The following is a 26,297-nucleotide window of genomic DNA, read 5'->3' on the forward strand; positions in this document are numbered from 1 at the left end:
GGGTGCTCAGAGAGAGTGTTATAGCTCCAGAGCTACAGGGGCCAGGGTCTCTCATATAGCTTAGGCTGGACCCAAATTCAAGATCCTCCTTCCTCAGCCTCCCAAGAACTGTGTTTCTAGGCGTGTGGCACCATGCCTGGCTCATTTCACCAAGTCTTGTACAATCACATACTCTTGGGCTATGGTAAATTAATAAATGAATGCCCCTACACCAGCAGATTCAAATACAACTATGTGGCATAATTTAGCCCAGACTCTTTATGTTTATTTAATTTTTTTGCCTTTTCAAGACAGAGTTTTTCTTTGTAGCTTCGGCCATCCTAAAATCACTGTGTAGACTAGGCTGGACTCAAACTCACAGAGATCTAAATACCTCTCCCTACCAAGTACTGGGATTAAAGGCATGTGCCCAGCTTTATTTTAATTTTTAATTTTTTAAGATTTATTTTTATTATTTTTATTTTTTTAAAACATCTCATTGTTTTGCCAATATACCAAGTGGGTTCCTGGTGCCTGGAGTCCAGAAATTACTCCCCTGGAATTGGAGCGACAGCTGGTTGTCAGCTGCTGGGTATGCTAGGAAGTGAATCTTGGTTCTCTGGAAGAGTAGCTAGTACTCTGAATTGCTAAAACCATCACTTCAAACCCTAATATTTATTTTTTTTCTATTGAGACATAGTCTCATTATGTGGATCTGTGGAACACACGGAGATTCACCTGCCTCCGCATTCTGAGTGCCGGGCTAAAGATGTGAGCCATCACCCCTGCCCCCTGCCTCCTCTCCTGGCTCCTATGTTTACTTTATTTCATGTGTATAGGTGTTTGTCTGCACATATGTCTGCACCACCGTGAGTTTTCTTCTCATTGAGTAGTTTCTGATTTCTCTAAAGATTTTCTCCTGTTGGATTCCCCATTTGTTTTGATCTCAAAGGCACTGCCTTTCAGGATTTGCTAACAAGGTTGTTAAATTTCCAAATTCTCTGTTGTGCCTTCTGAGTAACTCCAGTTCCTCCTCCGTGGGAAACGGTAGAGGCTTAGGGGCCTCTGCTAGGCAAAGTGCATGTTAGATTTTGAGTGCTTTCCTTCTATCTGGCTCCCAGAATAATGACTCTCTAGTTGGAAAATAAGAAGGTCATCGCTATACAATTTGACCAATATTAAATAAAGATGTAGATACTGGCATTCATTGGTAAATTCATGCCAAACCAAGTAACCTACCCTGCCTCTTATGGCCACCATGCTCACTCTCATTTTCAGAACATCAGGATATTGTCTAGATATTTATAATAAACTTACAGATTCACATAAAATCTCTGGCACGGAAGGAGTACTATTTTCAAGTTCCATTATCACACGTACTTAAGGACTTCTTTGAATTCAGTAAGTAGCTAGAGCTGACTTTGAACTTCTAATCCTCCTGCCTTCCTCACCTCCCAAATGGTGGGATTACAAGTGTGGGTCACCAAGTGAGGGCTGAATTCTGTTTTTATTAACTCCCAAGACGTGGAGGGAGCTCTGCCACAGCGAGGATGCTTTCCTCCGCAGGGCTGGGAAGTCCTAGGGCCACCGGGTTCCATGAGCGGTCGATGTGACAGTCAACCAGGAGGTGGCGCCACGGAACAGACTGCGGCGGCGCAGATAGGTCTCTCTAGCCGAGAGAACGGAACCAGAGAGACGGCGAAAGGAAGCCGAGGTGGCGCTCAGTCTGGCGTCCCTGGAGGCGGGTGTGGTTGTTTTGCCCGTCCGTGGCTACCCTTACCGGACTCTGTAAGCCAGGCTGGCGGCGAATGGAATCGAGGACTCGCGGGGAGGCAGGATGCTTCCAGCTGGTGAGATAGGCAGGGTGTCGGCAGCCCCGGTGAGGTGTCCCTGGAAACCCGGGGAAGGGACACTGGTGACCCTGTGAGGTGGCACAGACCTCCCTAGGGGGATTATCCCCGCTAAGTTAACCTGGGAGCCTGTGGAGGTGGTTCCCACGGTCCGAGGCAGTTAGGGGCTCCCCAGGGGAAGTAGTCACAGTGTCCCAGGAAGATGACCGTTTTGAGAGTTGGCGGGAAGGTGGACTCAGTGTCCTGGCAGGGTAATTGGGAGCCTGGCGAGGTGGTCCAGATTTCTGGGAAGGTGGCAGTGGTGGCATTAGGGAGGTGGTCAGAAGAACCCCTGGGATACGCGCTTAGGACCTCTCCTCCAGTAGGTGACCTTTTGGAGCCCTGTGTGCATTCCACTTGAATCTAACTTGTTTGCCACACCTGTTTTTCTGCCAGTGCTGCCCCGAAAGCGACGACGAAATGAAGAACACGGAGGAGAAAAGTAAGCAGGCTTCAAACCCTTAGTTCTTTTTGCCTGGCTGTCCTTCCCAGCACACTCTTTCAGGCTCTGCAAAAGAGGTTTCTTAGCCTGCTACCTTTTAAATGAAGTTATTTTCTTCTGTACAATGTGTAAATAGTAATAAATACTAGTTATCTTTGCACACGGACTTTTGTCTCTTTAAGATTGTAAGATATAGAGAGAGCACTCTTGAGACTCCTACCTAGTGTCCTGTCAAGTATGACTTAGCTGGGGCCTGTCATTTTAATGACACAGCAGCCTGATATCAGGTATTTGGAGGGAGCGATGTGGGTCACTGTTGCTGGGCTCAAGAAAGAGGTTAGATAATTGCTTAATTATACTTTTACTTTCAGTAAATTTGTAATTAAAATTTGCTTCAGGTAGAACACTACTTAGGTTCTGGATCTTGGTCTGGGTAGGGGATAAGGAAAGATCTGGTACCTCCATTTCCTACCTAGGGCAAGAAAACGTGTCAGAGATGTGGATATTTATCCTTTTACTTTAATGAGATAAGCATAGCAGGTTATTAGAAATCCAGTACTCTTCAGGGGCTGGTTTTGTCCCTCATGCCTCTGTTTCCCAGGTGTCATATTCCCAATCTCTTCAGGACCCTTTTTCCTTTTTTTTTTTTTTTTTTTTTTTTTTAAGAGGAAGGAAAAGAGCACGCAATAGCTTTTTTAGTGTGCTAAGCGCCCCCCCCCCCTTTTTCTTGGATCTGGAAAGATGGCTTGTTGCTTCAAAGTGCTTGCTGCTTTTACAGAGTACCTTGGTTCAGTTCCCCGAATGCAGGTGACAGCTTAGTTCTTTAGTTTCAGGAGTTTAAATCCCCTGTTCTCACCTTGTAGAGCTCTCGCTTACAGCTGGTACATATAAACTCAGGGAAGCAAACATATGTGTACATCAATTAAATGAACAAATCCTTTTAAAAAAGCAGAAATCATCTGGGCAGTATTTATTACAGTGACAGAGTTCTTGCCTAGCACTTTGGCAGCCGTGGATTTGAACTCAGGCACCACCACCAGCACACAAACAAACAAACAAACAGAAAATGGGCTTAGCTGTTAAGAGAATTCACTGCTCTTCCAGAGGAGCTAGGTTCCATTCCCAGCACCCACAGGGTGGCTAACAACTACTTATAACTATAGTTCTAGGGGATCCAGTGCCTACTTCTGGCCTGTATCTGGCCTCTATGTTCATTGGATGAATGTGGTACACAGTCATACATGAAGTCAAAACACCTGTACACATGAAAATAAAATCTCTGAAAGCTGCCGGGCAGTGGTAACACACTGCTTTAATCCCAACACTCAGGAAGTAGAGGCAGGTGGATCTCTGAGTTCGAGGCCATCCTGATCTACGAAGTGAATTCCAGGACAGCCAGAACTGCTACACACAGAGAAACCCTGTCTTGAAAAACCCCACTCGGATGCCTTGACCCTTGATATAACTGATCTGTCATTTTAGAATGTCAGGTACAAGTTATTGCTTTAAGGACTTTGTTGTGTAGCCAGTGACTCAGTCATCTGCCCTGCAATGCTGAATGCTCTTTATAAGAATTAAAAGGAGCTAGGTGTGCTGGCTCATGTCTGAAATCCCAGTCCTTAGAAGACTGGGGCAGGAGGATTGCCATGATTTGGAGATCAGTCTAGGTCACAGATTTAGAGGCTATCTTTTTGTTTTTAGATTTTTTTTAGATATGTGAAGTATGATTAAGCCTAGACTCCTCTTTTTAAAATTTAAATTAATTTTTTAAAATTTTTATGGTGTTTTGCTTGCATGGATGTCTGTGCACCATATGCTTCTCTGCTGCCAGAGGAAGCCAGAAAAGGACTTAGATCCCTGGGAACTGAAGTTAAGATGGTCTTAAGCTGTCGTGTGGGTGCTAGGAATCAAACCCTGGTCTTCTGCAAAAGCAACAATAGTTGATCTCCAGCCCATAGATCCTACCTTAAGAAACCAAAAATAAAACCAAGTATGGTGCATGCCTGTAATCCTAGCACCCAAGAGATGGAGACACAAGGATTAGAAATTGAAAGTCAAAAGTCATCCTTGACTAGATAAGCAAATTTGAGACCAGCTGGGGATATCTGAGAGCTTTCTCAAAAGCAAATAAACATAAATAGATAATAAAAAAAATCCTTATTTATAATTTTGAAGGATATCATGTGTTTAAGAATATGGTATGCCATATTTAAACATTAAGCTCTGGATTCATCACCTAGACTGGAGATACCAAATGTGATGCCACACGCCTGTCATGGCAGTACTGGAGAAGTGGGGAGGAAGATGGGAAGTTCAGAGGCATCTGCAGTGACATAGCAAGTTTAAAACCAGCCAGGGATACATAAGACACATCCAACTGCAATCATGTCCTGACCGCTTAATATCTGCTTAAGAACTTCTCATAAATATAACAAATGAGTTGTACGGAGTATATTTGACAGAAGTAGGCTTCTGTTTCCTGGGTGGTCAATTTAACCTTCACTTTAAGCAACAAAAATTACAGAGCTTAATGCATGTTTGGCAAGCACTTTACCAATTGAATCTCATCCCTAGCCACAGATAATTATATTTTAATGTATTAGTTATTATTGTGGTTAACATATGCCAAATATTAAAGTTGAGATACAGAAAAAAAATAGCTGTTCATATATGGATAAGAGAATAAAAATAGTTTTGAATTAAAAGCCAGGAAACATGATTTTAGTCTCATTTTCAACCATTATAGACTGGGGCATACATTATTACTTATTTATAGTTTGGAAGTTGAGACTTAGTCTTGTTTTATTTCTCCTATCAGTGGCCTCTTGCTTCTCATTTGCTGCAAATGATCTGATTCTCCTTTTGTATAAATAAAATTTTTTATTGCATTTTACTGTGTGTGTGTGTGTGTGTGTGCATAGGCACGTGTGTGCTACAGTGTTTGTGTGGTGATCAGAGGACAGCTTGTGAGAGTTAACTGTCTTCTTCTACCATGTATGTCCTGGGCATCAAACTTAGGACATCAAGTAATTTTTGTAGGGGTTTGAGGCACAGTTCACTATATGGTTCAACGTGGCCTTGAATTTGTATTTGTTCTCCTTCAGCCCCTGGAGTGCTAGCCTCCGGTAGAATGAACCACCTTGATCTGATATATTCTGTTACTCTATACATAAATATTTGAGCAGTATCTCATACACATTTTTCATTTAGGCAGATCTTCATTCAGCTATGCTAGAGTGCTTGCCTAGCGTGCTCAGCGCTCTAGCTTTAGTACCCAGACCTGCATAACACTGTGTAGTGGAGCATACACATATAATTTCAGCAAAGACTTGGAATGTGGAGTCAGGAGGCTCAGATGTTCATTTCTAGCTGTATAGAGAGTTCAAGGCCTGCCAGGCTACAGAGACCCTATCTCATAAACAATAACTCTAAACCAAATATGCACATGCACACACACACACCACACACACACACACACACCATAACAATTTTTTTAAAGAGCTGATGCAGCTTATGCTTTTGTAATTCCTGTAACAGTGATGTGAGTAGCTGCTTTTCCTTTCTGCAGGCGACATGAACATTGCAGCTCATTGTTGGAAGCGAACAACTCAACGCAAGGTAGAGGATGACGATGCGCTTCCCCTGAATGTGTCTGCGTTCATAGAAAAGGAAGTGGGAAGTGACCTGAAATATTTAAGAAACTTGGCAAACGCATAGAACAGATGACAGAAAATAAAATGAAGTTACAAGAACAGGTAAGTATTAATCTCAGTGAAGTTATATCAACTGTATTCAAAACAGAATGTATGCACTGCTCTGCGTGCTGCATGTGGCATTGAAGATGTAGATTGTGAGTGAGAACAATTGAACTGATAGGCTTTTTAAAAAATATTTATTTATTATATATACAATATTCTGACTGCATGTGTGCCTGAAGGCCAGAAGAGGGCGCCAGACCTCATGATAGATGCTTGTGAGCCACCATGTGATTGCTGGGAATTGAACTCAGGACCTTTGGAGGAACAGGCAATGCTCTTAACCACTGAGCCATCTCTCCAGCCCAACTGATAGGCTTTAATGTCTCCTGCTACATATTTTATAAATGAAGTAAAAGAGTTCCTACTGATTTGTATTTTTGAAAACAGAATGTTAGCTAACATGTGTAATGTACAGTGGTTGCTGGGTGTGGTAGCACATAGAGGTAGGAGGCTAGTGTGTCAAGAGTTCAAGGCCATCCTCAGCTATGTAATGATTATAGCTCATTCTGAGTTCCGTGAAAAATAACAAAACAAAAGACTGAAAGAGAATTTTTAACAGTGTTTGTGAGTGTTGGCTGAGAGGTGATTTTCTTCGTGCTTTTATGTATTATTGAGGTTTCATTTTACTATGGACATACTACTTTATTTTTAAAAACCCGATGAAAATAATCTTAAGCTAAAGATAGGTAAGTCTTTATAGTTGTAGTACTCTGTCAAAGAGGAAAGATTTTATAATGTAAGAAATTAATTAGGTTAAGCAAACTCTGACTATGTGGGTGTGGCGTGGCTTCCACACTTTCCTGCTTTTCGCAGCTGCTGCTAATCTTTATGTGTGGCCTGATCAGCTTTTCCATTCCTTCAGAGTTCTGCTGAGTCATTCAAGGATGGCCCACTTTGTGGCCTGCTGCCATGACTGTCTTCAGCCTTACCTTACAGTTTTTGTTGCTACCTGCCTCGCTCATCCTTCTGAATTTTCCTGAAGAGACTACCCTATGTGGCTGATCTGCCATTTCATTTTCTCTAATAAAAAGTTGAAACATCCACCATGATTATTAATTTAACAGTCTGTCCCATGTTTCCACACTTATTTGTTATCATTTTTACCTTTCAGAGGTAAACTAATTTCTTGTTTACTGCCCTAAAGGATTCTAGGTGAGCATTTAATAAGTTGTGTAAGCAGAGAATGGCCTTGAACTTTGACCTTCCTCCTTCCACTTCTGAAGCACCACCACATTGTGACCCCCACTCAGGGCTTCATGCATGCTAGGCAAGCACTCTCCCTAGCAGGAATTCAAGTCAGGACCCTGGAGATAGGAACTGATGCAGAAACCATGGAACCTTTATATGGGTTGCAGAAATCAGACTTGGGTGGTCAATCCTTATTACTAGCTGCTACCTCTGGTCCTTTAAAAATGTAATCTTAATGTTCTAGTGTACATCTTTTTAGGGTTTCTTCCTGTTGCCTATGAAGAGGACACCATGACCATGGCAACTCTTATAAAGGAAGCATTTAATTGGGTTCTGTGCGTAGACTTTCAGAGGTAGTTCATTATCATCATGTGGGGCATGGTGGCTTTCTGGCAGACATGGTGCTGGAGAAGGAGCTGAGAGTTCTCCATCTGATCTGCAGTAGCAGAAGTAACTATGTATAGCTTGAGCATAGAGACCTTAAAACCCGCCAGACGGTGGTGGCACACTCCTTTAATCTCAGCACTCGGGAGGCAGAGCAGGCCGATCTCTGTGAATTCGAGGCCAGCCTGGGCTACAAGAGCTAGTTCCAGGACAGGTTCCAAAGCTACAGAGAAACCCTGTCTCGAAAATCAAAAAAACAAAAAGACCTCAAAATCCCATCCCAACAGTGACAAACTTCCTCCATCAGGGCCACTCCCTAGGGGCTAAGCACTCAAACACAATTGAGCAGGGGAGGTACCTACTCAAACCACTGTAGTGGATAAGTAGCTTTCAATTATGACATTTTCATACATATATACATTGTACTTTGCATATATCCTCTGATCTTGACTCTCTCCTTCCCCCCATTGCTTCTGTCAATGCTGCCGTCCCTACTCTACATAAGCCTTCCAGCAGGAACTAATACTAATGCAGCCTACAACCCTAGCTCCTTCCTAGCACCTTGGCAAACCAATGGTCTTAATTTGCTCTTGGAATTTGATCCTTTGCTTCTACTACCAGTTCTGGTCTTTCTTTTTTTAAAGTTTTTTTAAATTTATTTTTATTATGTATACAATATTCTGTCTGCGTGTATGCCTGAAAGCCAGAAGAGGGCACCAGATACCAGACCTCATTACAGATGGTTGTGAGCCACCATGTGGTAAACCCAAACCAAAAAAAAAAAATAAATAAAAAATAAAAATAAAATAAAAAAGCAAAAAACCAAAACTATTCCCTTCATTTTTTAGTAGGCATTTATTCATTTGGCTCAGGCTTTTAAAAAAGTCCTTATTATTTAAAAAAAAATCTTTATTATCTATCTCCATTTTCTAGTTTGCCGTTAACTCCTTACCTTGTGATCAAGCTTGTTTACCACAGCTATTTTTGCTGAAGTCCTCTGCTAACCCTGAAATTGTTCTCCTCTGTCTCTCGTCTGTGACTGAGCACGGCCCTCTATTTATCACTCAGGTCTTGATTTTTGGTTCTGTAAAAAAAAAGCAACTTGTGGAGGAAAGAGATATTTTTGGCTTACACCTCCATGTCGTGGTCTATCATTGAGGGAAGTCAAAGCAAGAACTCAAGGCAGGAACCTGGAGACAGGAACCTGGAGACAGGAACTAGTGCAGAGAGTAGGCAAAAACAATTCTTATTGGCTTGCTTTTCATGGCTTGCTCAGCTTGTTTTTTTTGTATAACTAAGGACCACCTGATCAGGGGTGGCACTACCTATCGTGTGCTGTGATCTTCCACATCAATCATTAATCAAGAACATGCCCACAGACTACCCTAAAAGCCTATGTTTTGGAAGCATTTTCTCAGCAGAAGTTCTATCTTTTCAGTGACTCTCTATCTTGTGTCGATTTGACAGAAACCCAACCAGCTCAGGTCTGTAGCCTAGGAGTCTGATGCTTCCCCTCCCTCTGTTAATATACAACCCCCAGTCATCTGAGTTCCCTTGTTGCTTTCCTATTCCTACTTTCCACACTGTGGATTTCCTTTATTTAAAACCTCTAGTGGACTCTTACAGTTGTACAGTATGTTCTTCCGTTTCCTGTGGTCTGGTCTTTCTCTCCTGTCTAGGCTGTTCTCTCTTCTTACTTTGAATTAGAGTCTTTCGTTTAGAGTAAGATCTCTAGGTGATTTTTGTACATGTTCAGGTTTCGGGAGTGCTACATTAGTGTTTCTACTGGCTCCTGGTGTGTTTGTTAACAAGGCATCGCTCTAGCGCTGACTGACTTGGAATTTACTATGTAGACTAGGGCTAACCTGGAACTCCCAAGTGCTGGGGACTAAAGGTGAAGCCACGCCCACTTTGTTTTATTGCACTAACTTCACTTTTTTGTATGATTATGTGTCTCTTTCATACTTCAGGGCAGATGTTTGTATCTTTGTTCTATTGCTAGTATAGTGCTGGGTTGAGTGTGCTCACCAGGGATGCTTACGTTGAAATGCTATGAAATTCTGTGTAGTACTGCGTGTGGTTTACATGCTTTTGACCTGTATCCCAGAACTCATAAGATGGAAGGAGAATGCCCAGAAATTCAAGGCCAGCCTGGTAGATATGAGACTATCTCAAAATAAAATAAAATATTAATCATTTGTTTTGTTGTCTAATATTGATTGATGTTTCTCATAAATGATAAAAGACATTTTAAAAATGTTTATTTTAATTATGTGACTGGGGTTGGGTTATATGCGTAAGTGCAGGTGCCCCATAGCCAGAGGCTTCAGTCCATTGTGGGTTCTGGGCAATGAACTGGTGTTCTCTGGAGGAGAAATATATACATTAACTACTGAGCCATCTCTTCAGACCCTATAAAAATATCCCTTAATAATTTCATTTCTAAAGACATTACCTAAATATCTTTTATCAAATCAGTAAGTCTCATCTGAGGCTTCAGCAAATACAGGTACCCAGCTGTATTTTGGGTTTTTTTGTTTGTTTGCTGTAAGGCAGGGTTTTATGTAACTCAGGCTGGCCTCATACTCCTATGTAGCTGAGACTGACATAGAACTCCTGATCCTCCTGCCTTGTTCTCTGAAGTATTGAGGTCGCAGGCGTGTGATACCTTGCGTAGTTTAAAAGATTTTTCCCTCTGTGGTACTGAGAATTGAACCCAGTCTTACGCGTATTAGGCAGGTGCTCTGCTTGATGAAACACATCCCCAGCTGTGTTATGAATACAGCTTGGATCACAGCTTCATTTATTTTATGAAGGAAAATATCTTAGTGAAGCAAGAAATCTCTGGCTGTATGCTTTCAAAGTGTTCCAGACACTTGCATGGGAGCCGTGTGTTGGGAGGTCTCTATATATAGCATTTACACTTGTCATAAAGCATTGTTATGTCTGGGTTGATAGCTATGGGATAAAGAAATTGAGCCTTGTTATTTTGTTTGTTTGTGTGTGTGTGTGTGTGTGTGTGTGTGTGTGTGTGTGTGTGGCATATGTTTCCATGAGTGTGCGAATGTCAGGTCAGTGTCTATCCATCACTGTCCACGTATTTTTTTGAGGCAGGGTCCGTTTACTGATTCAGCTAGTCGGTCTGGAGCAGGGTTCTACCTGTCTCTGTGCTCCTAGTGAGGATTACAGACACAGTGCTGTGCCCGATTTTTACCTTTCCAGCCCTTTTTCTTTTTCTTTCTCTTATTTTTTTAAACAAACTATCTTTTTTCAGTTTACATACTAATCCCAGTTCCCACTCCCTCCCCTCCTCCCATTCCCTCCACCTTACTCCCCCCACATCCCATCCAATCCTCAGAGAGAGTAGGGCACATTGCTTTGAGGAAGGTCCAAGGCCTCCCTACTATATTTAGGCTGAGCAAGGTATCCATCCAAATAGAATAGGTTCCCCAAAAAACAGTACAAGCAGCAGGGACAATCCTGGTGCCACTGCCAGTGACCCTGCAGTCTGCCCCAGCCGTACAACTGTCACCCACATTCAGAGGATCTAGTTTATTCCTATGCTGGTTCCTTCCCTGACTGGCTGGAGTTGGTGAGCTCCCATTAGCTCAGGTGAACTGTTTCAGTGGGTGTCCCCATCATGGTCTTGACCTCTTTGCTCATATTCTCACTCCTCCCTCTCTTCAACTAGACTTTGGAAGCTCAGCACAGTGCTCTGCTTCAGGTCTCTGCCTCTTTTCCATCAGCTGCTGGATGAAGGTTCTATGGTGACATTTAAGATAGCCATCATTCTGACTACAGGTCAGTTTGGGTATCCTCTCCACTATTGCTTAGGGTCTTTGCTGGGGTCATCCTTGTGGATTCCTGGAAATTTCTCTACAGCCAGGTTTCTTGCTAGCCCCACAATGGCTTCCTCACTCAAAATATCTCTTTTCTCTCCTCTACTATACCGTTCCCTCAAGTTCTCTTCCCTCTCCCTTTCTTCCCTTCTCCTCTTCCACCTTCCCTTCTCCCCCCACACCCATGCTCCCAATTTTGTCAGGAGATCTTGTCTATTTTGCCTTCCCAGGGGGGAATCTATGTATGTTTTTCTTAGGGTTCCCCTTGTTAGTTAGCTTCTCTAGGGTCATGAACTATAGGCTCATTATCCTTTGCTTTACAGTTAGTATCCACCTATGAGTGAGTACATGCCATGTTCATCTTTCTGGGTCTGTCTGGGTTACCTCACCCAGGATAGTTTTACTGAAGGTATTTATCAGCTGTAGGAGTTCTCTGGTAAAGTTTCTGGGGTCACTTATGTATGCTATTATATCATCTGAAAATAGCGAAAATTTGACTTCTTCCTTTCCAATTTGAATCCTCTTGATCTCTTTTTGTTGTCTTATTGCACTAGCCAGAACTTCAAGAACTATGTTGAATAGATATGAAGAGAGCGGACAGCCTTACCTTGTTCCTGATTCTAGTGGAATCACTTTGAGTTTCTCTCCATTTGATTTGATGGTGGCTGTCGGCTTGCAGTATGTTGCTTTTATTATGTTTAGATATGTTCCTTGTATTCCTGATCTCTCCAAGACCTTTATCATGAAGGGGTGTTGGATTTTGTCAAATGCTTTTTGGTGTCTAATGAGATGACCATGTGTTTTTCTTCTTTCAGTTTGTGTATATGGTAAATTACATTGATATGTTTTTGTATGTTGAACCATCCCTGCATCTGTGGGATGAAGCCAACTTGATCATGGTGGATGATTTTTTTTTTTTTGATGTGTTCTTGGATTCGGTTTGCCAGTATTTTATTATTTTTGCATCTATGTTCATGAGTGAGATTGGTCTGTAATTCTCTTTCTTGGTTGAGTCTTTGTGTGGTTTTAGTATCAGGGCAACTGTAGCCTCATAAAAAGAGTTTATTAATGTTCGTTCTGTTTCTATTATGTGGAACACTTTGAGAAGTAGAAGTATTAACTATTCTTTGAAGTTCTGGTAGACTTCTGCACTGAAACCATCTGGCTCTGGCCTTTTTTTTTTGGGAAGTTTTTTTTTTCCCCCGAAGATTTATTTATTATGTATACAGTGTTCTGCTTGCATTTATGCCTGCAGGTCAGAAGATGGCATGAGATCTCATTACAGATGGTTGTGAGCCACCATATGGTTGCTGGGAGTTGAACTCAGGACCTCTGGAAGAGCAGTTAATGCTCTTAACCACTGAGCTATCTCTCCAGCTCCCTGGCTGGGAGGTTTTTAATGACGACTTCTATTTCCTTGCAGGTTGTAGGTCTATTTAAATTGTTCACCTGGTCTTGATTTAATTTTGGTATGTGTTACCTATCCAGAAAATTGTCCATTTCTTTTACATTTTCCAGTTTTGCCAAGTACAGGTTTTTGTAGTTTGAGCTAGTGATTCTTTGGATTTCCTCAGTGTCTATTTTTATGTCCCCCTTTTCATTTCTGATTGGTTAATTTGGATGTTCTCTCTCTGCCTTTTGATTAGTTTGGGTAAGAGTTTGTCTACCTTGATGATTTTCTCAAACAACTAGATCCTTATTTCATTGATTCTTTGTGTTGTTTTCTTTGTGTCTATTTTATTGATTTCAGCCCTTAATTTGATTATTTCCTGTCATCTACTCCTCCTAGGTGGGTCTGCTTCTTTTTGTTCTAGATCTTTCAGGTGTGCTGTTAAGTCGCTAGTGTGAGATTTCTCCACTTTCTTTATGTAGGCACTTAGTGGTATGAACTTGTTTCTTAGCCTTGCTTTCATAGTATCCAGTAGGTTTGGGTAAGTTGTGCCTTCATTTTCACTGAATTTTAGGAAAGTCTTTTCTTTCTTTCTTTCTTTCTTTCTTTCTTTCTTTCTTTCTTTCTTTCTTCCTTCCTTCCTTCCTTCCTTCCTTCCCTCCCTCCTTCCTTCCTTCCTTCCTTCCTTTCTTTCTTCCTGACCCAGGGGTGGTCCAATTAAAGCACTGATCAATTTCCATGAGTTTGTAGGTTTTCTATAATTAATGTTGTTGTTAAATTCTAACTTTAAACTATGGTGATCCGATAAGATACAGGGGATTGTTCCTTTCTTTTTTTTGTATCTGTGGCGGTTTGCTTTGTTACCAAGTATGTGGTCAGTTTTAGAGAAGGTTCCATGAGGTACTGAGAAAAAGGTATATTCTTTTGTGTTTGGGTGTAATGTTCTCTAGATGTCTGTTAAGTTCATTTGAGTCAGAACATCTGTTAGTTCCCCTATATTTCTGTTAAGTTTCTGTTTGGTTGACCTATCCATTGTGGAGATTGGGGCGTTGAAATCTCCTACTATTAGTGTATGGGGTTTGATGTGCAATTTAAGCTTCGGTAATGTTTCTTTTACATATGTGGGTGATCTTGTATTTGGGGCATAGATGTTCAGAGTTAGACTTCATCTTGAGGAATTGTTTCCTGTGATGAATACAAAGAGTCCTTTTCCATCTCTTCTGATTGATTTTAGTTTGAAGTCTATTTTGTTAGATATTGGGATAGTTACACCTGCTTGTTTCTTAGGTCCATTTGATTGGGAAATCTTTTCCTAACCCTTTACTTTGAGGTAATATTTGCCTTTGAAGTTGAGGTGTATTTCTTGTATACAACAGAAGGCTGAATCCTGCTTTCATATCCATTCTCTTAGCTTGTGTTGTTTTATAGATGAATTGAGTCCATTGCTATTAAGAGTTATTAATGACCAGTGGTGGATTAATTCCTGTTATTTTTCAGTGGTAGTGTTTGTGTGTTTCCCTTCTTTGGGGTTTGCTGGTATGAGATCATCTGTTGCCCGTGTTTTTGTGGGTGCAGTTATCTATCTTTCTTGGGTTAGAGTTTTCCTTCTAGTGCTTTCTGTAGGCTAGATTTGTGGATAGGTATTGTTTAAATCTGATTTTATCATGGAATATGTTGTTTTCTCCATCGGTGTTGATTGGAAGCTTTGCTGGGTATAGTAGTCTGGGCTTGCATCTGTGATCTCTTAGTGTCTGCAGCACATCTGTCTAGGACCTTCTGGCTTTCATGGTTTCCATTGAGGAGTTAAGTGTAATTATGATAGGTCTGCCTTTATATGTTACTTGACCTTTTTCCTTTGTAGCTCTTAATATTCTTTATTCTGTACATTTTGCATTTTGATTGTTATATGGTGAGGGGACTTTATTTTTTTGGTTCAGTCTATTTGGTGTTCTGTAAACTTCTTGTACCTTCATAGGAATATCCTTCTTTAGACTGGGAAAGTTTTCTTCTGTGATTTTGTTGAATATATTTTCTGTGCCTTTGAGCTGCAGTTCTTCTCCTTCTTCCATTCCTGTTATCTAAGGTTTGGTCTTTTCATGGTGTCCCCAGATTTTCTGTATGTTTGTGTGTTAAGAATTTGTTGGATTTAGTGTTTTCTTTGACATGACAAATTTATTTCCTCTATAGTATCTTCAACAGTGAGATCCTCTCTTCCATCTCTTGTAGTCTGTTGGTTATGCTTGCCTCTATAGTTTCTCGTTCATTTACCCAGATTTTCATTTCCAGAATTCCCTCTGCTTTTGTTTCTTTATTACTCTGTTTCAGTCTTCAAGTCTTTAACTGTTTGCTCATCTGTTTGACTATTTTTTTTTGTTTTTTGTTTTCTTGGGTTTGAGAGATTTACTGACTTTTTCCAGTTTTTTTGTTTGTCTTTTCCTCCATTCTTTAAGGGAATTTTTCAATTTCTTCTTTAAGGACTCATAAATGTATGTTTAGAATCGTTTTCTTCTGCTTCTTCTGGGTTAGGATGATCAAGTCTTCCTGGTTGTGTGACCACTGGGTTCTGGTGTGTACCATGTTCTTTTTAGGTTGTTGAATGAATTCTTGCATTTGCACCTACCCATCTCTTCCTCCAATTGGTGTTGGCAGTGTTGCCTCTTGATCCAGTCCTTGCAGTGGCTGTCTGTGTCTTGGGAACTGTTCTTGGTCTGCTCTGTTCTGTTGCTATGTCTCAGGGAGCCACTGAGGTCTCTCTTGCCCTCTCTCTTGGTCCGCTCTCTTTATCTGCTCTCTTGGTCCTTTTCTCTTGGTCCACTCTGTGCAGCCACAGCTTCTTGGACCTCTGTGTAGTTGCAGCCTGTGTTTCAGAGTTTTCTCTGAGGACACAGGGTGGGGGGTATAGGAGGGTTTGGGGGACAGAGTGGGACTTGTAGCTTATAGGGTCCCTCAATGGGGTAGAGAACTGATGGAGTAGCCTATCTGCAGGAAGCTTGCCTGCTGGCTGCTAGAAGCTGAGGCAGGTGGGAGAGGGCCTGGGGTTTTGCCCTGGTATGGAGGCCTAGAGAGTGGGAGTGTCCTGCTGGGTGTGCGGTCCACTCATCTCTTGGTCCTCTGTGTGTAGTTGCAGCCTGTGTTTCAAAGTTCCTCCTAGGTCGTGGGGGGATAAAGGGTTTGGGGGTGGGGTGGGACTTGTAGCTTACAAGGTTTGGTCAATGGGTGTTCAGGTGTTGGAAACAGCCTACCTTGCAGGAAGCTTGCCTGCAGGTACAGCCCTTTGTCTTTCTCTCGGTCTTTCTTTCCTTCCTTCCTTCTTTTCTTTTTTTCTTTTTCTTTTTGAATATAGTCTTTTAAAAACGATTTATTTATTTATTTTGTATACAACATTCTGCCTCCGTGTATGCCTGCATTCCAGAAGAGGGCACCAGATCTTATTACAGATGGTTGCTGAGACTTGAACTCAGGACCTCTGGAAGAGCAGCCAGTGCTCTTAACCACTGAGCCATCTCTCCAGCCCTCTTTTTTGATATAGTCTATGTAGGCTAGGGTGGCCTAGAACTCAATAAAAAGCCCAGGCTGACCTTGAATTCCTGATTGTTCGACTTCTACCTCCCAAGTGCTGGATGGAGGTGTGTGCCTGCACACCTAACCAAACCTTTTGTTTTAATGGGTTTTATGTTTTGTTTTAAGACAAACTCATTACATAATTGTGGCTTCCTGAAACTCACACATAGCCTCAACTTACAGGTTTCCCTGCATCTACCTTTTGAGTGTTGAGATTAAACACAGCTAGTTTGAAATTTTTTAATAGAAAACTTTCAGTTCTTTTGGAACATGATTTTTGGAAAAGACTAAACTAACAAAATTTTACCTCATTGCTAATATTTTTGTGTGTTGTTAGGTACTTGCAATTTCGTCAGAAATCCCTAAAAGAATTCAAAGTGCTTTAAAAAGATGCAGAAGTATCCAGACACGTTCTTAGTCAGTTTCTGGAGCAGGAAACTCCTCTCCTCAGCTCCATCACCAGCCATTTGCTGACTGCACAGCCCTGGGTGGATGACCCATTCAGTGCATGATCAGCCAGATAGAAGAGATCGAGCAGCATCTCACGTACCTTAAGTGGGTTTCCCAGATCGAAGAGCTAGGTAGTGGGCATTATTCTCTTAATTATTGCTTCCTTTGAGCCTCTGTCTCAGAGAGTGTGTATGCTGTTAAATAATTGAGTTAATTAAAGATTATAATTTTTACTAGTTTGTTAGGAAATGGTATTATGGTAATGAGTATTCTGCTCTATTGTGAATGAACATAACTTTTCAGGGAGCTTAATTTGTGTTTGAAAGAAAGTACTCTAAATAAGTTAAAAAGTTAGCTGCACACACCTTAATCCTTGTTCTTGGGAGGTGAGGCAGGTGGATCTCTGTGAGTTCCAGTCTGGTCTACAGAGTGAGTTCTAGGACAGCCAAGACTACACAGAGAAACCCTGCCTTGAAAAACCCAAAAAAAATTAAAAAGTAAAAAAAAAATAAATAAAATAAAATAAATTTGGAGGCCTCGAGCTGTTGTGTTTTGAACACATGGCCAAACGACTGTTTCTTTCTTCTTCTTTCTTTCTTTTCTTATCACTGTATGCATGTGGGTGCACATAATATCAATGCAGGCAAAGCACTCATTACACAATAAAATAAGAATAATAAATAATTGGCTGTGTGATGGTATTTTATACCTTTAAGCCCAGCACTTAGGAGGCAGAGGCAGGCAGATCTCTGTAAATTCAAGGCCAGCCTGGTCTACAGTGTGAGTTCCAGGACAGCCAGGGCTGTACAAATCCTGTCTTGAAAAACCAAAACTATCGATCAATCGATCAACCAATCCTTTTGGTTTTTGAAAAACCAAAATTATATATAAGTGAATGAATGAATATGCAAATGGATACATAAATAAATGCTTAAAAATGACTCTGAGCCTAACATATAATCCCCACCTTGGGACTGAAGCAGGAAATTGCTGCATGTTTTTGGGTCAGCTTTGTTTCCATAGTGACTTCCAGGAAACCAGGATACCTATTGAGACCTGATTTCCAAAACAACAGCAAACAAAAATAACTACATAATTAGGCCAATGTGATAGTTCAAAAACTGACATTTTTAGTTTTGGGGGAGGCCAAAACAGAAGGATAGCAAGTTCAATTCAGAGCAGCTTAGGGCTACATGGCCAGACCTTGTCTAAAACAACAGAAACAATACCCACCCCCAAACAATGCACAGTTATTGGATGAATAATAGAGTGAAATACCTATGAATAGGGAAAAAATAAAAAAAATTATTTTGATAAAAAGAGAAATAAAGTTCACATCTGTTTTTGTGAACACTACAGGTTGATTATATATGGTCTGCCTTTCAAGTCAGAGCAACGTTCTGCCTAAATGGGGAGATTATTCTGCTTCATGGTATGGTCCTCCACCCCTTCCAAATTGTAACATTGGTTTGTCTTCGTTTATTTAATTTTATTATTATTATTGTTTTTTTGAGAAAAGTTTCTCTGTGTAGCTTTTGTGCCTGTAGACCAGGTTGGCCTCCAACTCATAGAGATCTATCTACCTATGCTTCTCGAGTGCTGGCTTGAAAGGCGTGCACCACCACCACCTGATTCTTTTTATTTTTAAGACAGAGTCTTACTATGTATCCTGACTGTCTTGGAACTTACTATGTACATCAGGCTTCTGGCATCAAACTCACAGAGATCTTGCTCTAGTTGTTGAGGTTTTTTTTTTTTCTTGTTTTGGGGGCCTGCTACCCAGCTCCCAAATAAGTACACATGGAAGCTTATTCTTTCTTATGGCCTTAGGTTGCTTTGTTTTCTATCCAACTTTTAAAAAGTTATCCTGTCTGCCTCTGGACTTTTACATTTCTCTATTCTATTATACTTTCTTCACTTCTTACTCAGTGGCTTGCTGAGTAGCTGGGTGGCCCCTGGTGTCTTTTCATTTTCTCTTCTCTTGTTTCCTCGATCTTCTCTTCCCATATTTCTCCTCTTATTTATTCTCTCTGCCTGCCTGCCATGCCTATCCCTTCTCCTGTTTAGCTATTGGCTGTTCAGCTCTTTATTAGACCAATCTGATATTTTTAGACAACGTAACACGGCTTCACAGAGTTAAACAAATACAACATAAAATAATGCAATACATCTTTGCATCATTAAACAAATGTAACACATCTCAGCTAATAGTCTACAACCATCTACCAGTATCCACATCTGGGTGCTAAGATTAAAGGTAGGCACGCTTGTGCCTGCCTCATTTTTAATTGGAGGTCTGGGCAGGTCTTATGACTTATAAATTCCTGAACCTTCTTCCTCTATTTCCTCAATGTACAGTGCAGGATTACATGCTGTGTCACTGTGCCTGCTACATGTGTACATTTCTTAAGCAGATGGTCTTTATTTTAATTTAATGAGCTCTTAGCTTGGAATACGTTCTTTTTTGGATGTAGACAATGGTAACTATGGTGCAAAGTAGATAAAAACGGAAGGACACCTTACTTCAGTGTCCCAGTGCTGATTATAGTATCCGTGAAGCACACACTTCTGTGGAAGAAGTCCTACTGGAAACGAGGGTTGCCTGCAGAAGTGAGGGTACAGCTGTCCTCGGGAGGAATGGGGGGACAGGTGGTGACATCTGAAAAACAGACTGCTCTTAAGAGGACATTAAAGGAAGGAGCTCAGGTCCTTCAGATGTGTCTTATAAAATAAGCAGCCAACTCATGGCCATGCTTTATTCTTTCTTAGATGACAAAGTTTTTTTTTTCTTCTTTTTCCTTCCCCCCACCCCCCCGAGACGAGTTTCTCTGTGTAGCCCTGGCTGTCCTGAAACTCTCTCTGTGGACCAGGCTGGCCTTGAATTTACAGAGATCTGCCTGCCCGCTGCCTCCCGAGAGCTGGGATTAAAGGTGTGTGCCACCACTGCTTGACGGAGAAAGTTTTTCAGAATTAAAAATTGTTCTGAGGGATTTGGGTGATGTTTTAATCATAAAGTGCTTTCTGTGTAAGTATAAATATCCCGAGTTCATCTCGCAGCTCCTGCATGAGAAAGCTAGGTGTGGGGACGGAAAGGAGGACTCCTGAGCTGGACAGACAGACAGTGCAGACTCCAGACTCCAGAGGAGCTGGTGAGATTCAGCTTCAAATGACAGATACTGTGTCTCAAAGATAAGGTGGAGATGGTTGAGAAAGACACCTGCCATTGACCTTGGGGTCCTCCACACAGGCTTGTACACACATACACACACAGACAGGTCCACACCACATACACATACACACACAGACAGGTCCACACACACAGACAGGTCCACACACACATCCACACACACACACACACACACCACATCCACATCCACACACACATCCACACACAGACAGGTACACACACACACACACACACACAACACACACACACACACAGAACATCCCCCCCCCCACATTCACACACAGACAGGTACACACACACACACATCCACACAGGTGTACACGCACACACTAGCTCTCGTTAACACGTGTTCTGCTTTGCCTTCCAGTGATAACATCCAGCAGTACCTGATGACCAACCCGTGCCAGAGGCGGCCTCTGTCCTGGTGGCCATGACAGAAGTCGACATCAAGCTTCGGGAGTCATCTTGTACTCATCTTCTTAGTTTTGTGAGAGCAACAGTTAAATTCTGGCATAAAATTCTCAAGGACAAGCTTACCAGGCAGGAACTATCTCGTGGTGATTGTTTTCTGGTGGATATTTGGTCATTTAATGGCATCATATGAAATAATGTTTCTTTTCTGTTACAGTGATTTTGAGGGAAATTTTAGCACAGCTTCATTGGCCGTTCATCACACACACCCAGTCCTCAGACTGTTGGCGGAAGCCGCCCGCTGGTGCGCCTGAGGTGTATGGTAACCCTGGAGACCCCTGTTCTGTCAACTTTTGAAACTACAAGCCTCGTATCTTTGTTGGAGTGGAAAACTTAATAAAACTTCTTCCTGTAGTAGATGAAAACACTCTGGGCAAGTGATAGAGTGGTGGAGTACGAATGGGGCAGTGGACTTATCTCCAGTACCGGGGAAATTGACGGTCCTGGGGTAGACTTGATGTGCTTGTTGGAGAATATATATTCTCTTTAAAAAATGAATTTTCTGGGAGTTGGAGGGCTGTAAAAAAAGAATTCTGAGATCAACAACTGTCTTAGCCAGTGTTCTTTTGCCATGAAGAGGCACCATGGCCACTGGAAGTCTTATGAAGGAAAACCTTTAGTTGGGTCTGACTTAGTTTCAGAGGTGTAGTCCATTGTTGTCACGGCGGGAAACATGGTGCTGGAGAAGGAGCTGAGACAGCAGGAAGAGAGAGACACTGGGCCTATCCTGAGCGTTTGAAACCCAGAAGCCCACCCCTAGTGACGCCCTTCCTCCAAGGCCACAGCTATTTCAATAAGGCCACACCTAATCCCTGTCAAATTGTGTCCCTTTCTAATGACCGAACATTTAAATATTCGAGCCTGTGTTGGCCATTCTAATTCAGACCACCACAGTAACTGGTCAACGTTGGCATTACAGGTCCTTTAGAACAAATAGGCAATAGGGAAAAAAAACCTTAGAAAGTATTAATCAAATGATTGTGTAAGTTGATTTTCTTACCATTGATTTATTCTAAAAACCTTTTATATTTTCATTTATTTTTTATTTTGTGCATATAAATGTTTTGCCAGTATCTGTGTATCATGTGCATGCCTTGTGCCTGTTGAAGTCAGAAGAGTACATTAGATCCCCTGATGCTATAGTTAAGGATGATTGTGAGTAATGATGTGGGAGCTGGGAATCAAGCCTGGATTCTCTGCAAGAGCAACAAGTGTTCTCCCCCCCCCCCCTTCTCCTCCTCCTTCTTTCTCTCTCTTTGGTTTTCTGAGCTTTGGAGCCTGTCCTGGAACTAGCTCTGTAGACCAGACTGTCCTTGGACTCACAGAGATCCTCCTGCCACTTCTTCCCGAGTGCTGGGATTAAAGCGTGTGCCACCACCACCTGGCTGCAACAAGTGTTCTTAACCATGGAGTCATGTCTCCAGTCCCATAAACCTTTTCAGTGAATTTAAATTCAATATAAAGTTAGATTTTTCATTACTTGTATTAAACCTTTTGCTAAGTATTAATACATTTGATGGAAAATTTTTTTTGTGTGTATGTATGTGTGTACACTTAGGTGTATAAATGTGATTTTGATTTTTTTCCTTGACTTGACTGTGTCAGAGATGAATTATTAACTGAGCCAAAACAACTCCCAGAAAAATATTCTCTTCCTGCATGCCCTTCTGTGATCCTGCCCATCCAGATCATGCTGACTCCCCTTCAGAAGAGATTCAAGTACCACTTCAGAGGAAGCCGACAGACGAATGTGATCAGCAAGGTGTGCTTCACTTTTTTTTTTTTTTTTGAGACTGTCTGAGAAGAACCCCAAACTGGCCCCAAATGTGAGCTCCCTCTGCATCTGCCTCCCGAGTACTGGGATTACATGTATGTGTCATGATATCCCTTTGCCGTGTTTTCATTAAATGTTACCTGTGCCAGGGTGTTTAAGTTAAAAACTGGTCTCTATACATGTTTTTGTTTTCCCTAAAAGGCTAAATTCCTGCCTCATGACTGCCCTCTGTAGCCTTCACACGTTGTCAGAATTGGTTCTCTCTTTGGGACATTGACCAGTTTCTCACATTTACATTTGGGCATGCAGACTTTACAACCAGATCTAGCCACACTTTACTGTACAGACCGCTCCTGTAGAGACATAGAGGAAAAGAACTGAGTTCCACAAGATAGTGCATTGCTGATGAATAGACATGCCAGTGCCAAAGTGACTCAGAGCTGCAGAAGAGACATCATGGCAGTAAGTGATGGAATAACTTAAAGGAAATTGTTAGCAACATTTGAACTGATGGACCACATCAGCGTATCCTGTTGCTGCTTTTCTGTAATTATAATCTACAAGGATGAGGGCACTGTCTTCTTGTTTATTCTTGATGTTTGCTGCAGCGCATGGAGCAGGGTTCCAGGTATTTACATCTCATATGAATGAACTTAGTGGCAGTAGATTCCTGTTTGTACTTTATGGGTTTCCTTTTTGGATGGAGTGTTGTTGGAATAGCAGAATAATTTAGTACTCAGTAGTAAATGAGGCAAAACATAAACTGAGCATGTAGAAAGGCAATAATATAATCTGGTGTAAGAAAATTTTGAGTTGTGTTGGCTCAGTTTAAAAGTGTGATCCTAATGAAGTTAGTGCACTGTCACTAGACCTAAAATGAGACAATTTTTGAGATTAGATGCTGCCCTTATTTGTATGCCCAACCTTTAGAACACCATAGGGATTATCAGCATTTTCTTCTCAGTGCTGGGGACTGAACTCAGGGCCTTGCTCATGCAAGGCAAGTGTTCTGTCCCCTGAGTTATACCCCCAGCTTGGTTGTATGTTTTTGAGTTCTTGTCTAGAAAATCTTGAAATGTTTGCAGAATCCTTTCTAAAGACAATTTAAAGTGCTTTACGTGGGGCTGGTTAGGTGGCCTAGTGGGTAGCCAAGCCTACATACCCTCCAAGGCGGCAGCAGGAGTGTATCCCCAGGACCACACGGTGGCAAGAGAGAACTGACTACTAAGGTTGTCCTTCTGAGTGCCACTGTACACTGTGGCTCTGTGTACCCCCATACACAACATATGCAAATGTGCATATTCTACACGAGTGAGAGAAAATAGTATAGAATTTTAAAGTCTTGGTACATTTTTAAGGCTTGGATATATTTTTAATAATAGACCAGCTGACTTCCCCCCTTTATGTTTTGAAAAGAGAAAAGCTGAAGAAAATCATGTTTAAAAATTATCTGGGGATGTAGCTAATTCTAAGTATTATTAGCATGCTTGCCTAGCTCACATGAAGACTAGGTTTGCTCCCCAGCACCACAATAAACCACATAAATCCTCAAACTAAAGCGGCAGAGGCAGAAGATCAGAAGTTTCCTCGTCCTCAGCGTTTGAGTCTAGCATAGACTGTATGAGATCCTATCCCCAAGAACTTTTTTTTGAAATGCCATTTCAACAAAGAGTTTCAAAGATATTAGTTGTGTGTAGTACCTTCATCATGCTAGGTTTGGAGGGCTGTAAAACTAAACCAACACTTTAGTTCTTTCTCCTGTGTAGGTCAGAGGAGCAGCCTGCGCGAGTTGGCTCCTAGGTTTGCTCGCTGGCCCTTTTGCTCACAGAGCTGCTCTGCTGGCTCTGTTGTTTGTTTTCTTGTAGAACCAGGGGGCTTGTGTGCTCTGGGCGGATGCTAGTTTCTCGTCTTTTCTTCAATTATTGTTGTCATTACATACCCCTCCTCCTCTTTTTTGTGCATCGGGGGGTTGAAACCAAGACTTTTTACATCTAAGTGAATGTTACACTACCAAGGTACATGTAGACTCCAATATGGTATTTTAAATTTGTGAGTTTACTGACTTAAGCCACATTTATTGGAATTTGTTGAGAGTATATTGGGAACATTTGATTATGAAGTCTTTTTGTAGTTTGAAGTGCAGGGTAAGAATTATTGTCTTATGTATAGGATTTTTTTAAACTAATTTTTGTGTCGGTTTAAAATTAAATGCACTTAATTAAATTTTTATAGCTAAAGAAGAAATAAACAAATAGAAAAAACCATTTCTTTTCCCCTTAGCCTGAATTGTACTTGACTCAGTACTTATATGGATCGGAAACCATGCTCACTTTTCTGGATGAGAAGATTCAGCCAATATTGGGAATAAAGACATGCTCTGTAGTAAATGCAGGGTAAGAGGCTAAGGCACATGCATTTCAGCTTCATTAGAGTTGTTCATGTACCTGACGGACATGATCCCTCCATACCTGCCTGTTTCTTTCAGCTTGAGTTTTCCCGGGCTTGTGATGCTTGTTCTTGAGAAGCTGGCTTCCGATATAGCCTTGCCGCTCTACGATTACAACTCTCTTCTGCCATTTGGTGGATGAGGTGTTGTTGTTCGAGAGGGAGCTGCACAGTGTTCATGGCTATCCTAGCACCTTTGCCAGCTGTATGCATATTCTGTCAGAAGGAGACCTGTTTTTCAGAGATGGTTGACTGTGGAGAGAAAATGTAAGCGCTCATGTGGCCATTGAGTTGGGAGGGCTGTCTTAGTTGGGTTGTTGTTGTTGTTTGTTTATTTGTTTGTCTTCCTTTTTTGTTTTATTTTTAGACAGGGTCTCACTATACATACAACTTTGGCTGGCCTACAACTCTCTTATGTAGACCAAGTTGGCCTCAAAACTCATTGAGATCTATATGCCTTTGCCTCCTAAGTGTTAGGATTAAAGGCATGTACCACCACCACTGGCAATCTGTCTGTTTTGGTGTTGTTGTAAATTTTGGAGTTTCTTAAAATATTTATTTATTATTTATCTATCTATCTATCTATCTATCTATCTATCTATCTATCTATCTATCTATCTATCTATATTATACAATGTTCTGTCTGTGTGTATGCCTGAAGGCCAGAAGAGGGCACTAACCTCATTACAGATGGTTGTGCGCCACCAATGTCTCTGCTGGGAATTGAACTCAGGACCTTTGGAAGAGCAGGCAATGCTCTTAACCACTGAGCCATCTCTCCAGCCCCCTTTTTTTGTCCCTTGGAATTGCAGTCTGCCTGTTAGAATATTGAGTCAGTAGAGGATATTGCTGTTTTATAGATTTTTGGCATATAATGTTTCTGTACTATTTCTACCTTTGTTTGAGTGTTTTTGGATGATGGTACCACATCTAGACAGCGTAACTATTTTGAGGATTTGAGAGGAGGGAGAATAGGTATTTTATTTAACTCTAAAAGTAGAACATCTTAAATATAGTGCAATTAGTTAGGAGATTGCAAATTTATTTTTGTATGAAAAATAATTGCTAAAAAGTATAAGTTGAATAATTTATAGGATGACTGTAACTCCTTGACATGATCTTTCTTTCTTCCTGTTAGTTGCTCTTCAAAAAATGGACTCAATGCTTTCATCAGAGGCTGCTTGGGTATCTCAATACAAAGACATCACTGATGTGGATGAAATGAAGGTTCCAGACTGTGCAGAAGTTTTTATGACTTTACTTTTGGTTATAACTGGTAATTACGTGGTCTTTTAATGTATAATATTAGTTTAAAATTAAGTTTTTAAGCTGTGAATGGGGACAAACACTTGTAATCCCCATCGTGGGAAGGTAAAGACAGGGCAGGAAGACCAAAGCTCAAAGGCCAGTCCCAGCTACAAAGCAAGTTTGAGGTCAGCCTGGGAAATGTATGTGTGTGTGTGTGTATATGTGTATATAATATATATATATATACATATATATTATATATACATATATAATAATATATTATCAAAACAAC

General features: G+C 41.2%; 1 protein-coding gene across 1 annotated transcript in view; it reads left to right on the forward strand.

The window, feature by feature from the left end:
- The first annotated feature begins 1,682 nt into the window (after nucleotides 1–1,682).
- Rint1 (RAD50 interactor 1) overlaps nucleotides 1,683–26,297 on the forward strand; it is a 43,844-nt gene continuing 19,229 nt past the window's right edge. The window contains 18 exon segments of the mRNA XM_038315587.1: nucleotides 1,683–1,829; nucleotides 2,265–2,310; nucleotides 5,879–5,998; nucleotides 6,001–6,065; nucleotides 16,768–16,815; nucleotides 16,817–16,927; nucleotides 16,930–17,009; nucleotides 20,432–20,463; nucleotides 20,466–20,607; nucleotides 20,696–20,705; nucleotides 20,707–20,805; nucleotides 20,808–20,848; nucleotides 22,144–22,300; nucleotides 24,593–24,705; nucleotides 24,798–24,876; nucleotides 24,878–24,982; nucleotides 24,985–25,024; nucleotides 25,896–26,033. Of these exon segments, the coding sequence (XP_038171515.1) occupies nucleotides 1,788–1,829; nucleotides 2,265–2,310; nucleotides 5,879–5,998; nucleotides 6,001–6,065; nucleotides 16,768–16,815; nucleotides 16,817–16,927; nucleotides 16,930–17,009; nucleotides 20,432–20,463; nucleotides 20,466–20,607; nucleotides 20,696–20,705; nucleotides 20,707–20,805; nucleotides 20,808–20,848; nucleotides 22,144–22,300; nucleotides 24,593–24,705; nucleotides 24,798–24,876; nucleotides 24,878–24,982; nucleotides 24,985–25,024; nucleotides 25,896–26,033 (1,468 nt within the window). The 5' untranslated portion in view covers nucleotides 1,683–1,787.

Source organism: Arvicola amphibius, chromosome 18 (genome assembly GCF_903992535.2).
Source record: "Arvicola amphibius chromosome 18, mArvAmp1.2, whole genome shotgun sequence".
Lineage (NCBI taxonomy): Eukaryota > Metazoa > Chordata > Mammalia > Rodentia > Cricetidae > Arvicola > Arvicola amphibius.